Below are 16,133 nucleotides of genomic sequence, written 5' to 3'. Positions count from 1 at the left end.
AGAGCGCTTACAATCCGATGTAAGTAGACAAACTGAACTAAATTTGTATTCCAAATGAAGTACATTCTATGCTGGTTTATTGATCTTTCAGAGATTCATAACTGTGTCTTCTTAAAATAGAAGTTGAAACCTCTTAAAAAATTATCAATACATCTCGTGAAAAACTAATTCCCGCCACATAACATATGAAACAAACTATACCCATCCAAAATACTGAAGTTTTTTAAAAGTCTAACATAACGTGGGGTTATTAACATCAGTACTAAATCATAACATTCAAAACATCAGTTGTGAAGAAAATCCGTTCAAATCACTTTTCAACTTAGAGTCATATCTCAACTTAGCGCTAAGGCTTACGTAAAACTCTTAGTGTCTGTTTACAACACTAAAAATTGGAAAAATTTATAATAAAAATAATAAACATGTCCAACCCGTTTATGGCTTTCATTGAAACAAAATCCAACTGAGGTGTTGAACTGTGTTTCTCCAAAAATATTACAATAGATGAGTTTATGTATTTTAACAAATCTTTTGTTCTTGCTTATGAACACTCTGATAGACTAGATCTAGATGTCTATTGTTATTTTATGTAACGTTCTATGTCGGAGAGGCTTAACACTACGGTGTTCAAAAACAGGCGTACTAATACAAGGCGTCAATCAACGTGCCATCGATTATTCGAAGAATTTCTGCCGGTGCCAATGAAAAAATGTGTGCAGGATATAACTTCCATCTTGGTTTGATTCAAGACCTACCTAAAACCTCTGCTAATCTTCAGGTCATAGCACACGGTAGTGAATACGCTACTCCACGCCGAATGAATGATAAACAAATACCTGATCATTCTTTCCACGTAAGTTTGGGTATGAACCACAGCCATTATGAGTTCAAAGTCAACTGGTCAGTACAGCCGAAGTTGCGGACCACTGATTCCCGTAGTTCCAGATTTACACCTTATGTCGAGTGTCGCAGGCTGAAACAACACCTACTGCCTCTTACGACAGGCATACCTATCGCGGGAATATGCTAACCCCTTCACTGCAGGGGGAACTCTGACAGACTGTCAGAAATTCTTATAATGCAATGCGCTATTATACATTAAGATTAAAGTACCTTCCGGTGTGGTTACTATGGCCAGCGACATGTAGTCTCTGATTTGGCAATCTATTTCATCTATCAATAAATTGCTTAAAATAGGAGAATATCTCGCATTTGGGTTGGGTATACTGAGATGTTTTAAATGTTTTGAATGTTGACCAAAAGTAATCTGCCTATGTGTCTGTCAATTTTAGCCCCAAAAAGTTGAACATTAGACTTTGTTCACATCTTCTTTAGGACTACAAAAATTCAAATTAATAGATCCTGTTAGAAATGTTTTTCACTGTATACATCTATGCCAATCTGTTAAGATGCTTTAGTTGCCAATAATAAAAAATATCTTAACTTTGAAATGAAAATGAAATAATAATTCATATATTATATTTAAACTTCTAAGCCAGTTATGCGAATAGAAAAACTATTTGATTCCAAATATGAAACTTGTTTTCGTTCTAAGCTTGTTTTGCTTTTTGCTTCCATTTTCAAGGCCCAATATGTGGACATAGATACAATTTGTTGATTTACTTTGAACTTAAATTTACATAATTGAATGTTTGAAATTCATATAAAAACCAAAATATACAACAAAATGCCAACATGCATTATTGCAACATCACCAGTTGGCCTTTAAAGTGTGTGTAAATTTGCAAAGATACTCTTTGTATTTAAACTAAAACATCGCAGATACTTTTACAAGATATGCAATATGATCATTTTTTAATTTGACATTTTTTTATTAACGTTTTTTCTTTATTAAACTCTATAACTGATCGTTAAAAAATTTATTCAATAAATTGTAAATTGAATTTTTCCCTCTCTCCGCTTTTTCTGTATCTCTTTCAAATAGAGCGCTTAATAAATGTTCACTTTGGTTTAAAAATATTATAATTCATTTGGTTCACATTTATAATTTGTGATTTGTATTTATTAACAACTACTTTAGTTAAGCAAAGGCCAAGCAGTAGTTACTGCAGATTTCATGTGTGTTCAACCCAGTTTTCGCTTTCAACTGCAGACAACATCGAGCTTTAATCTCAGTTGGAACTAGCGCTTGAAATAGCCCTAGTGAGTCATTCCAGTTATTTGTTTATTTGCGCTCGTATAGTGTATATTTATGCATGAAATATATTTATGTATATAATCCAATCTCTTTGTCCGCTCAGATATTAATTTTGTATATATGCGAATAATTGATTTCAAACTTGTGAAAATGATCTCTTGTTTATACCAAGAATTTGAACTTTTACTTCTTATTTTTTTATTTACTTATAAATATTTTATAAATTCATTTGTATTTTTTCTTTACAATTCTCTTTTCATATTATGAATATTTTTGCTACAGGCAATAAGATAAAGAGATAATTCGATCAATGCGGGTATTAAAGATATGAAGTTCCCTTTACAGGAGTATATAATACAGAAAATATATCACAACTATGCTTTTTGTAACAGATACACCTTTTAATATTAATCTACATTATTATTAAGAATGAAATTATTAACATTTTTAACATCTTCTTCTTTATACGAGGATTTTACAGTATACATAACAACACATTAGTGACATATTAATTTCCATACTATTTCTCCTAATTTTTTAATTTCAGATTCTATTCATCGACATTTATTTTATTACAGTTTTAGTGAATATCTTCTTTGTATATAAAATTAATATTGTTCCTTGAATCTTGAATGTTTTAGTAAATTATGATTTTATATACTTATATGATTGACAACATAATTGTCTTTTAGTTATGATCCAAAGAGTTACGACTCAAAAAATTATTGACGAAAAGGTGAAGGTTTTTGAATGAATTCAAAAATAATAAATGGTGAGCAATTGTGAATGAATCGAATACTCGTTGCTAATCGCAAACAGTTTTATAAATAAAGCAAATGAGAAATGAATATGAATAGCGCGCAAATCGATTGTGCTTTGTATGTCTGAATGTCTGAATGAGTGAATGCTTGAATCCTAAAGTGTGTTGACTACTCTCAATGACACACAGAAAAAATTGTTTCGTATGTTATGCGTTGTTCTCCTTGCTGTCATTGTACCTACAACACTATGCACATGTAGTTGTTATTGGTGTTGTATGTGTGTATATTTAAAACGTAAACAAACGAGTAGATTACGATTAAGTTTATGCTTGCGGCTAAAAGCGTTTGTGAGCGAGGTTGCTTGCAGTATTACTTTAACAACTGTGTAATAGACGTTACAGATCGGAAAGTTAAGTAAGTCATTTTAGTTATTCGAATGTAAATTTTTATGTATCTTATTCATATTCGTTTTTGTTACTTAATCACATATTTATGTGCACTGAGATGGTAATTACTGCAAAAACTTCACCATTTGACTTTTGACATACACAAATTCGATGTTCTGCTAAAATTATTATTTGTGAGTATGGTATGAAGGGTATTAAGATTCCGTCAAGTTGTAACTAACTTTTGTTTTTTGGTTTTTTTAACCGATAAACTGTCAGTTTCATAGAAATTGTTCAATATATAGAAAATATTTTTATAAAAGTTTTCAAATTTAGGACTTACTATAAAGCATAGTCTCTTTCTTCCTGGTTTCAAATATGAATGCTTTGTATGCGAGTGTATGCGTGTACGTAAATTGAAACTGAATTAAAGACTGGAAATTCTGCGATTATTCCTCTCTACTTTGTATTTGATGCACGCTTCTTTAACTCATAAGTTATGCGGAATTTATTTATTTAATAAAATAAAAGATAAACATTGTTTAAATATTCCATGAGAAACTTGATGACAACTTTTTCTGGCAAATTGTTTATGTTAAGCAAATTTTTTATAAGACTGTCACCTTTCAATAAGTTTTTTTCATCCGATGGTTTCAGCGGTAAAGTATCTTAACGATTTGCTAATTTATGCAACAGCTGTCATCAGGTGACAACTTCTGTAATATTGAATTGAGCCGAACGGACACATTTTGTAAATGAGATACTTTTCCCATTTAGCGACAAGGTTATGGGCAAATCATAAGAAGATATTTCAAAAATGTTGCAAGTTTTGCTCAAAGCTCAATCGTTTAATTAAGATACTATGACATTACTATATTGTTTACTCATATACCTCTTTGGGTGCCTTTATTAATTATTAATTCAATTAAGATTTATAATAATTGGATTTATATGATAATACAGACTTTAACACCTGTTACTGATTTATATACTTTAATGTATTATTAATTAAAAAAGTGGGAAAGCACTTATTTATTTTATTTATACTAATACGCGTATATTCTTGTGTTTAATGAATTTAAAATCTTTTTATTTATTTCTGTCAAAAGTTGACAGTGAATGTGTAGCTGCACAGTGACTTGAAAAACTGAAACCATTTCGAACTGAAGTACAAATAGAACGTCATGTTGCAGTGCTTATCTAAAATGGTTTGAAGGTACTCGTATTTTTCGCATCTAATATCTGTGTATCTCATTTTGTTATTTGGAGATACATATTTTTGTTTTGTTGGCACATATGCTTGCCTCGACTGATAAGCCAAAAACATATAAATTTTGAGTGTTGCACTTGAATTTGTTTGCAATTTGTTCTTCGCAAATATGTTTTGTTGAACTGTTATGTAAGATGAGTTAAACAACTCGAATGCGAGTTGTTTACTGCCAGATCTCGAAATCGAATCCCAATAAATTCTGATTTAACTACTTGACTGACTTCGACTTTCGTCTATTTAAAGTTCAGAATTCATTCAATTTTCATTTGATTGTTGCTCATGCAATAAAAATAAATTAATTTATTTAAACTTTACAAAAGCTTGGGTATTTGAATGTTCTAAACTATAAGTTCAAATCTAATATCTTCTCTGTCTTCGCAGACAAATATTTGTGCAAATTAAATGACAAGATACAAAGAAAAATATTTGCAAAATATTTTGCGCCTTCACCTTTTTGACTCTTTGCAAATTTTGTAGACAAATTTTAAAATTATTTTTATTCAGAAAAGATTTTAAATAAGACAAAGTCTAAACTTATTTGCTCTAAACTCTAAAATTAAATTTTCAATATTTTAATATCTTTAGTAAGCAGTTTTGGGAAGTATGTCTTAGTATGCAAACATTTTGTAACTAAACAAGACTGAAATATAATATAAAACAAAACGTGTCTGTCAGAATCAGAATCTTAAGTAATTAAATAAAATCTTACATAAAAACAAATAAATGAAGGCACCCATCATTTATCCATCCCTGAAGTTAGAACCGGGAATGTTAAATTTAAAATGTCGGCATTGGAGACATGATAACGGCAATGTACTCTCTTGTTAAATAGATGTATTTTTGTTTAATAATTTTATTGACTTATCAGATATTATATCAACTGTCAAGCTGATAATAGTCTACATCATAGAGACTCGATCCTTCAATATAAAAAAAAATGGAAAAGCATTCAATATTGCGATGACAAATAACATGTAGAACACCCACTTTTAAGGACTTTGAGGTCGATAGGACCAATGGTTTATATAAGAAATGAAGTAATGATTGAAACGGAAATAGTTTTAGGTTCCAGCAAATCTGCAGTTTGTGTATTTACAGGAGATCTAAGATAGCATTGTGCTGTTACATCGTCCTTTCTTGATTATAAGGGATATAATAAGCACAATAATATTATCTGGATAACAGAACATAGAAAATACCTGATAACTGTGCATCAGACCACCTTGCACGCCAAGATGCAGCCATTTACATACCAATCTTGCTTATTGGTCGTCACATAGAGGTTCATACTATATATTTACTATAACTCTCGCTGTGTTACTCAAATTGTCTAAGATGCATAAAAAAAATTTAATATTAGGAATATAATATGATTAGTCTATACTGTATGTTCAGATAAAGGCATTGCATCTCGTTTGCCCCAACCTTGTTTTTGTAAACAAACTATTTTATCCGGCTTTATGTTTGATATTCAATTTTTAACATAACAATGACTTAGAATAACTTTAACAGATCATGAGTATTTCAAAATATTTACTCCAAATCCGAAGCCTTTTGCTATTAAAGTTGAAATTATGTTATTTATTCATTTTATTAAATGATTTCTCTAAACTCCAACCGTTATAGTACATAACACACAATGAGAGCACCTACACAGATTCCAGTCGAGTTACTTTATTCAGCGGAATTGTAAATGTTAAATAATAAACTTTTGAACGATGACATCCCAAAATTTAAATCAGTTTTTCAAAGAATTTCGACTGCTTTGCTGTCATCAAGATAACTTTTTAGGTCAATAGGTTTTCTATTCACATATCCCGTAACAGTAAACAGTATACCGTAAAGTGTTATTCATCCATTCAGTTCAAGCCAGAAACATCGAGTACTCGAATAATTATGCAACTCACTTAAACGCCTTAGCAGCTGCATAAAAGCAGTAAGAAAAGATTTCCTTTGAAAATTAAACTCGAAAGTACTTTTCCGCAAATCATTCCCTGAAATCCAAATTGGAGAAGAAGCACAAGAGCGAAACTAATGATATCCGATGAGTGACTCTGCGCTAATGAACGGTGGAAAATTAAAGCGGTGCATGCAACTCCAGAAACTGCCGCAAGTGCTGTGGTCGCAATTGTCGGTGCAACGTGCAAGCTGCACTGGAACGCCTTGCAACATAGAAATGCAACCGCAAAAGTTCAACGCTTGATTTGGCGTCTCTACGGTGCGGGGCGAAAGCAAGAAAACCATTTTCGGTATTTTCAGTGAAAAGTTAATTAAACTTTTGTGCTACGTATTTGTGTCTAGGACGGTCTTTTACCTTTGCTGATGATTTCTAACAGTTTTGCTTTGCACCAAAAAGATACAAATTTCAAGATTTTACCATTCATTATTTCTTTTTCTTTTTTTTTTTATTTTGCAGTTCAATTTGTTAAACTTCATTGCATTTTACTTCGATTTGGAGTCATTCGTTTTCATTTTGTTAAATAAACTGGAAAAGTGGACGTAATTGTGGAAAGCGTGCATTTCGTTGTTGTAGCATTATGACCTCCGTTTTGACCATCACACTATGGATGGTCATCATAGCTGGTTGCAATGTGTTCGTAAAAGGTAAGTGTATCTTTAATTATATCGAGTAACAATAAAAAATAATGTTTTTTCCTTCTGCAGGTTTACCATTTATATTTTCGGGCAGCAGAGGGCAAGTAATAAATTGGACCACTCCTGAAGACGATTGGGACGTCGCGAAAATACCACGCAGTATAACGCCCCACATAGAAATCCAACATTTTCCTAATCGCACAAATGATGCTCCCTCACTTAGTGACGAAGAGTTTTTGGAACGTCTGCATAAAATTAAAAAAAATATGTCATCACCACGCATGTTGTGGTATGACACCACTTCTGATGGTTTGACTTATCCACCATTTGTGGATAAAGCTCTGAAATTATTCAACTTAAAGCAAGTAGCATTCGAAATAGAGAATAGTGTAATGTCTAAAGTATCTTGCACTGCTTGCAAGGCTGGTGCCGGGCTTTTACAACACTACATTAAAGCTGGTAAAACTGACACAGAAATCATTAAACTCATTTACCAATTCTGTGTGAATCTCAACATACAAAGTGCGCGAGTATGTGAGGGTGTGTCAACATTATTCGGCAGTGAGGTGATTTATGTTCTGCAACGTGTAAATCTAGGACCTGATGAAATTTGTAGTTTTGTCATTGGCGATGGATGTGGCGATGTATATAATCCCTACCACGAATGGGAAGTAATATTCCCTCCGGTACCTAAGCCTCCAGTCGCTGAGTTGGGCATTCCGCAAGAGAGCGCTCCGTTCTTCAAGGTGCTACATATATCTGACACGCATTATGATCCACATTATGCTGAAGGTTCAAATGCTGATTGCAATGAACCGCTTTGTTGTCGTCTAAGCAGTGGGCGACCTGCTAATCCCAATGCCGCTGCTGGCAAATGGGGTGATTATCGTAAATGCGACACTCCCAAGCGTACAGTTGACAACATGCTTGCGCACATCGCTGATACACACAAAGATATTGATTATATACTTTGGACAGGTGATCTCCCACCACATGATGTTTGGAATCAAACAAAAGAGGAGAATTTAGAAATCATTAAGGAAACTGTAAAACAAATGACCGAGAAGTTCCCTGGTATTCCTATATTTCCAGCTTTAGGAAATCACGAAAGTGCACCGGTGAACAGTTTTCCACCGCCCTACGTGAATCAAGTCGATATATCAATATCATGGTTGTATGATGAATTAGATGTGCAGTGGAGGCGCTGGCTGCCACAAAGTGTGTCGCACACAGTAAGACGAGGAGCATTTTATTCTGTGCTAGTTCGTCCAGGTTTTCGTATCATTTCACTTAATATGAATTACTGCAACAATAAAAACTGGTAAGGCTGAACAATATTGAATTAGTTAATTATAAAAAAGTTTAGTAAAGACTTTTTAGACTTTATGTATGTTATAGAGTTTATATTTAGTAAAAGCGTTTATTAGAAGAACTTGTCTTAATTATTGTTGTTTCTTTAATAACACTAATTTACAGCCAAAAATTTCCAAAAAGGGACTTATATTTCCTATAGGGAAATTTTCCGTAGAACTCGCAAATCACAACGATTTTTTTTCCTGTGAACCGTTTTCGAGTTATTTGCAAAAAACCGTTATTTTGACTTTTCTCAAAACATCATCCAGCATATGGCCCCGTAACTTTATTTTTGAAGTTACCATAGTAGTGCGTGATATATCAAATTAAAGATGAAACTTGTACGAACATTTTGAGTTACATAACGTTAATATAACTTATTTAGTTTCGCTGCTATAGCTGATAATGTATAGATGAAAAATGTTTTTTTACGCTTTTTTCAACTTTTTCGATTTTCAATGTGATAAGACTCCCACAAAAATATTTTAAAAAAATTATTTTTTTGATTGATGTTAAAGACTGTTTTAGTACAAACATTTCGAGGGGTTTAACACCTTTAATTTGATATATCACGCACTACTATGGTAACTTCAAAAAAAAAGTCTTGTAATTGATCAAAATCTTCAAGAAAGGGGGATCCTAAAGTGTTGAGTCGTCGCCGTTAATGAGCTGGGCAAAAACATGGTAGATGAGAGGCATTCTTATCGTCTTCCTCGCAGCTGCGACAGTTTTGATTGAAAAGGAAAGCATGGTAATCTTCGAGCATGGTTATCTAGTTTACAGTAACCTGTAAGTAAACCTACCAAAAGACTGATATCTCTACGGGGTGTCTCAATGAGATTTTTTCATTTCCTTTCAATAGAACTTAGTCAGATTGCATACAGATGCCTGCATATTGTTGAGTCTTCCCATCTTTTATTAAAAATTTCAGCACAGAAAGAGCTTAGCAACAATTTCCACGATGTTAACGATATGCCTAGATTGTTTAGGTGTTTTGAGTGAAGTTATGAATCACCCTTTCTGCCTAGTTCGTCTGCTCTGCAATTTCCTCGCATCGATTTAATTGGTCTTCATTTCAGAAAGACTTGGAAGAGTTGCTAATAGCATCACTTTTATTATAAGTTTTTCAAGAAGAAAATAAAGAGCGTCGCACTGTGATTTTTTGGATTAAGAAGATATGCAATAATCTTCTGATTTCAGTCCCCACAATCCATAGATTTAAATCTTGGTTTCGGATAGGGTGAAAAATAGTATAAATACGTTTATTTTTGGATATAAATGCACATATATAAGTAACTTTTGTAACAATTTTAAGCTTAAAGGTTCCAAGAACAGTCGAATCTACGTCCCAGAGCGACTTGTAATTTTTAGATGCAGTGTCTTTATTTATTTTAAGCCTAATCTCTTTTGTTGCGGTTATCACTATCTATAACCCTTAGTAAACAATTTTTATGAAAATAACAATGCATTAATTTTTCTATCTAGGTGGCTTCTATTGAATTCAACCGATCCGGCCACAGAACTTCAATGGTTTATTTACGAACTACAAAGTGCGGAATTCTCAAATGAAAAAGTGCACGTCATTGGTCACATACCACCAGGACATTCCGATTGTCTCAAAGTTTGGTCACGTAATTTTTATAAAATAATTTCACGATATGAGAGCACGATTATGGCGCAATTCTATGGACACACACATTATGATGAGTTTGAAATGTTCTATGATCCACACGATTTAAGTGAGTTAACATAAAAAAAGCAATATTCAACAATACGACTAATACATATATTTTTCACTTATTGCAGGTCATTCAACAAATATTGGTTACATTGGTCCATCCGTTTCACCCTATTACGACCTTAATCCCGGTTATCGTATTTATTATGTCGATGGTGATCACGACACCACGACAAGGTTGGTGATCGATCATGAGTCATGGATAATGAATCTCAAAGAGGCAAATCTCTACGACTATCCCATATGGTATAAATTGTATACAGCAAGAGCTGCTTACAACATGAAAGCATTGCGTCCTGCAGATTGGGATAACTTGATTAATGAGATGGCGCATAATCAGGAATTATTTGATTTGTACTATCAGTAAGTGTAGTGTTCTGATTGAAGGGAACGATTCTTAACTTAGTTGCTACTGGTCATTACAGAAACTATTGGAAAAACTCACCAGTCAAACCGGCGTGCGATGCCGAATGCAGAAAACGTATTTTATGTGACGCTAAAAGTGGGCGCTCCCATGATCGCAGACACTTTTGCCAAGACGTAGAATCGAAAATAGATGAAGGTTCATCAAAATCGTGGAAGTCCTGGCTATATCGCGGTTTGACCAATTCGTATGTATATTTCAATATTAAAGATTAGTCAGTGTACAAAGTAATCGTATGTGTTGTTGCTTCAATTGGCATTTGTGCTCACATAAGTATCGTTTTACATCTCATTTTTTTTGAATTCATACTTTATGTTAATACATTTTATTGTTATTATTTTAAGAAACTTCTGTATCTCAATAATTTATTTAATGAGTTAGAAACATTTAATTGGATGAAACGGAAAATGGGATGGTTTAAAATTGCTCACAATTCATATATGTAGATGATACGCATATATCTTCATTGTCATTACAATTATATTAAGGCTTATTTACACATTTTGATTTCACTTTTTATCTAGTCTTGAGGAAACAGTCAAGTCCGCTGTAACACTTTTTGGCAACATTGAGAACTAAACTTAATTTGTATTTATATTGAAACGTAGTTATAGTTGCTTTGTATAATTGGCTTTGCATATGCTTTGGCTTGTGCTAATATTTTGTAAGCTTTATGTTTCCGTTGTATTTTTATACTAAAATTTTGAATATTTGATAAACACATAAATTCGGTGTTGGTTTCTGACGCACATCACAACATGCTTCGTCCACATATCCGCATAACACCACCAATAGCGTTGGAGAGGCGCGCGGACCGGAAGAGGATGCAACAGTAGGTTCGACAGCAGAGTGGAAAATTCCGGATGTCATTTACTCATTCGGCTAGAAATAAATTGCCAGTTTCGGAGTTTCGGTTCCGCGACGTTTACATGCTTTATTGCGCTAATTGAACGCCGCAGCTGCACTTACACATGTTCACTTGGTTTTGGTTAACAGATTTAATTTCTTTTATATATATAGGAACTACTAATAACTGTAAATATGTGGCATTTTAATAAAATTAAGTAACTAAATTGATGAGTATTGTATGTTTTTATTTTTCCGACTTCTCATCTCTGCACTAAAGTTATAGCATATTGTCTTCAATCACTTATCTGCCGAAGTATCTGATGGGATTTGGCTGAGCTGAGCTACTACTGAGTGAAAGATATCCAAAGCTACTGTGTAAATCCATAGAAACGATTAAAATAACTATTAAGTGTGGAGTTGGCGAGTGATTAGTACATACACCGTTTCCAGCATCGTTAAAGAAAAACGAAAAAAGAAAACTTCTGAAAACTCTAAAGTACGTAAAACGCCAGTCTGGGTTTGTTAACCTAAATTTTTAGTTTTAAGCGATTTGTTTATATAATTTTAATTACGCAAAGTTCAAAGAATACACATTGTTTTTATACACAACACAAATTCAGGTTGCTTCATAAGTCTTAAGTTTGTGATAATTCTTAATTAATCTAGTTTAATTTAATGTACTTCCATAATTAATTATGTACTTAATTTTCGTTTAGTGTAGTTATTTAGTTTAAGTATCAATGTACAAAATCATTTAGTTGCAATATTATTTTACTTTTATTTACTGTTTTAATATTTAATATTAATATATTTTCTTAAAAACACTTAAAATTTAAGTACCATAAGTAAGGTTTACGTTGTGAGAAATTGTACAGTACGGAAAAATATATTGTGCCCGGAAATCTTAAAAGTAGGATGAACATAAGCTAATGTAAACAAACACACAACAAAATTACTTCACTTTGAAAGCTTCATACTTCTTGAGATAACAGAGTTTTAAATGACTTCCTAACAACGCAGAAGTTAATATCAGCTGGCATACGTCCGGTAGCCAAGGGTTCTAGGGGAAAACATGGAGACTTTTCCAGAAACGAGTAAACGTCCTAGGCTAGAACAACAAAGGTTCCCTCTCTGAAGTGAGTCGTGTGCAGAGTTTATAAAAAAGGCTTTTTTCAAATATTTCTTGAAATATTTAATCAATTTCTGTAATACTCAAGGATCCAAACTAAAACTTTTTAGCTCCGGTTTTCGTTAAAATAAAAAATGGTATTGGATTAGTTCCCGTTTGTGTTTCGATAAAAATATTGCTTTTTTCGAGGTTTCTGCGTTACAAGTGAAAGTTTTATCATCATTATCATTCCTTTGAAAAATTAGTTAACGAATTTATTTTTGAACTTTTAACTGTATGTATGTATGTATGTATGTATATGAGCAGATAATAAACTGTACAATGTTTAACTGGAATAAAGTAATACGTACGTTCCCCATATGTGCACTAATTACAGCTATATGCTCTATGAGTAAATCTTGTTTGTTTTTATGCTGAAATACGTATACAAATTCAAGCTCTATTAATTTATGGCACCAGTGTTTTGCTGTTTCCAAAATATCGGTTGTTATATAAAATATGTTATATATTTAAGAATAACAGTTATTTTATTACACGAGTTTTAGTTTTTGATGCTATTTATTAACAAATGCTCTTATTTTATTAATGTTATTATTAGTCAACAATTTTTTTTCGAAATTGTATATTAAAATTATTTTCTACTTTTCTTTCCTTTTAAAACAATATATTAAATTATATTATTTTATTCATCCATCCATATATATAATGTATAGTCAAGTCATATAATTAGTCATTCACATGTAAAACATTTAAAACTAATTATAAAAGTTATAATATATAATTATTAAAATATATGTCAAGGTAGTATTTAAAATTTATTGTTTAATTTTTCTAAATAAAAGAAAATTAAATTTTATTTAATTGCTTCTTTCCGTCTTACTAATTTCGGTTTTTAAAATTCAATTAAATTAAATTTTAATAAAAATATGTATGTACATATATGATTATATATGATCAGATTTTGGAATGTTGGTAACTCTGTTTCTGTTTACTTTTGTTGTGTCAATCGGTTTGATGCCATGTTTTATTTGATTAGCACGTAAATGAATTGCAGCGAAGACAACCATCTTAAAACAGTTTGAAAGTCACTGCCGCAATGACATGGCACTGCCAGATATGTAAAAAATATTAAAAATGTTTACACAAACTGAGCAAAAAAAATTCTCTTCACAAGATTTTAAATTAAATCAATTAATGAATCAGATAATCTATAATTACAGTCGTAATTACAAAAAAAAAATATTTTAAGATCTTAATATAAATTTATTATTAAATTTAGAATGATTGGTGGTAATAAGAGCAATAAGAAATGATTGAAGTTTTCCCTTTAAACTTTTTTATTTCAATTAAATTGGGACTCTTTAAATATCTAAATTTATTTTATTTCTTTTACAATTTATTTGTAATTAAAAGAAGCGCACTTATGTTGAATAACAGCTTTTAGATGTAAGCTTCCATTGAATTACGATTTACCTTTGTTAAGTTCGAAAGAATATATTTTACTAATTAATTAAATTTTATGAATGAAATGCGCAAAAGATAGTGACATCAAAAACTTATTAAAATTCTTTCCTCTAATAGTTTTCATATATATCTTAACAATATTAAGATTATACTAATTATTAAACAACGCGAGCGGTAACAATAACGCGAACGGCAGCATGGTCTACGATTCACAACTATGTATCATCGGCTTATGATGTTAGGTTCGGTAGAATGTTAATAATAGACTAAGATCAGTCCATGGACGAAAATTTACTTAAAGAGGAATGAGGTTTTAGATCGTTTTAAACATTTTTAACTTGTATATGTATTCCTCATCCCCTCATGGCTATATGTTTGCTTTTGATAATAAGCTCATATTTTATATATGTTTTTGTTTTGACAATTTAAAGTTATGTACAATAAAAATTGTAACCATGTATTTTATATTAAAAACTTTAGTTTGTTGGACTTCTATACTTAATATTAGGGCACCTGCTTTACTCACTTATATCCGGTAGTCTTTATGCTATAGAATAGAATAGCATAGAAATTAGTTGCAACCAATTCAATTCAATATTGCAATTCAATTCAAAGAAATTTACTAACACATTCTCAGTGAAATAACATACCACGATGCTTGATTTATTCACCACCACGTCCGATTTACTCCCCAATATTAAGATTTATAGATATAAATAGTGGATGTTTCCTGTATTGCAGTTTTGATTTTTTGGTCCAACGTTTGAAAAAAATTGTGTGTAAAAGTCGGTTTCCTTCTTCAATATTTATAAAGATATAGGAAGGCAAAACAATTCCCAATAGTTAGTAATATAATGAATCTTGTAGCATTCTACTTGTAAATGAGTCCCATCTTCCTTACTATTTTTTTGAAAATTACGGATTGATCAACCGCATTTGTGATAAAGAAACATATCGTATGTTACAATTTCCTTTTTTTTTATTAAAAACGTATACCTGAATTTATAATTCGAAATTAATTCACTCCATTCCCATTTGCTTTGTACCTTTTAAAATATGGAAATTCTAAAAATTTATATTTTTAATGGAAAATTACATGAACACTTTTCATTGGCAGCATTTTTATAGATTTTGAGGAACTTTTTACCTTTACATGGAGTTTCACATCTGCAAATAGCTTCCTTTCTGACTAATGCATTTAGTCTGATATAACATATACAATACTTTATCAAGATAATGATATTTACTGCCAATAAATATGTAATCATCTCAGAACACCCCACCAATCTGCCTGTAGCATTAATATCAGTAATGATATCTTCCAACTATTAACTTCTATTATCGAAATGCAACTATTACAAGATGTCTCATTAGTAACGTTGATATATCATCCATCCACATCATATCACATAGTCCACAATCGCAGCTGTTCGATACATGAACAGCCTCTGCATGAATGAAAAAGTGCAGAGGAAAATAATGAATGAATAATTGCGACACTTTAGCACTCTTGGATCAGCGCAGGCAGCCAAGCGCTAAACGAATCGAGCTGAGCTGAGCTTTAATTACAATGAAATTATTAATTGCAAAAATGTTCAATTGCAATACAATACGAAAATAGATCGAATTAAGATACGAATACGTGCCACAATATGCATTCAGCCATAGATACTCCAAGCCAAAGGCACCCGAAACGAAAGACTCCGTTGACTGCTACCAAAAAGTCTGCAACGGCTACGGCTACGGCAACGGCGACTACGAAACCCGAAAATGGTGCAAAAGTGTTACCTTTCCACACACAAGCTTCGATGATGGTTTCGTTTTCGACTTGGATTCGGATTTATATTATTATTATTTTGCATTAATTTATTTATTTTTCTTATTTTTGATTCATTTTCAATTAAAATTTGAAATTTTCATTTTATTTTTCATGGCACAATTTGGGTTCTTTGTTCTCCGCAGTTTCGAATTGCAAAACTTGCCAATTTTATTGAGGAATCAAGTCG

At 31.8% G+C, this 16,133-nt stretch overlaps 1 protein-coding gene across 3 annotated transcripts in view; it reads left to right on the top strand.

Annotated features, from left to right (window-relative positions):
• The window catches only part of LOC119678594 (sphingomyelin phosphodiesterase), a 29,202-nt gene extending 17,024 nt beyond the window's left edge, over positions 1-12,178 (top strand). Inside the window, exons 2-7 of one of the 3 annotated variants that reach the window (XM_038090517.1) lie at positions 6,992-7,179; positions 7,240-8,491; positions 10,009-10,262; positions 10,330-10,624; positions 10,687-10,872; positions 11,812-12,178. In XM_038090517.1, the coding sequence (XP_037946445.1) occupies positions 7,113-7,179; positions 7,240-8,491; positions 10,009-10,262; positions 10,330-10,624; positions 10,687-10,872; positions 11,812-11,869 (2,112 nt within the window). In that variant the 5' untranslated portion in view covers positions 6,992-7,112 and the 3' untranslated portion in view covers positions 11,870-12,178. Of the gene's footprint in view, positions 1-6,991; positions 7,180-7,239; positions 8,492-10,008; positions 10,263-10,329; positions 10,625-10,686; positions 10,873-11,209; positions 11,763-11,811 lie in introns of those variants that run through there. The other 2 variants (XM_038090516.1, XM_038090518.1) reach the window with 2 other exon arrangements.
• The last annotated feature ends 3,955 nt before the right edge of the window (positions 12,179-16,133 follow it).

The sequence above is a fragment of the Teleopsis dalmanni genome, chromosome 2 (genome assembly GCF_002237135.1).
Source record: "Teleopsis dalmanni isolate 2A chromosome 2, ASM223713v2, whole genome shotgun sequence".
NCBI lineage: Eukaryota > Metazoa > Arthropoda > Insecta > Diptera > Diopsidae > Teleopsis > Teleopsis dalmanni.
This window is presented reverse-complemented; position numbering and strand designations above follow the sequence as displayed.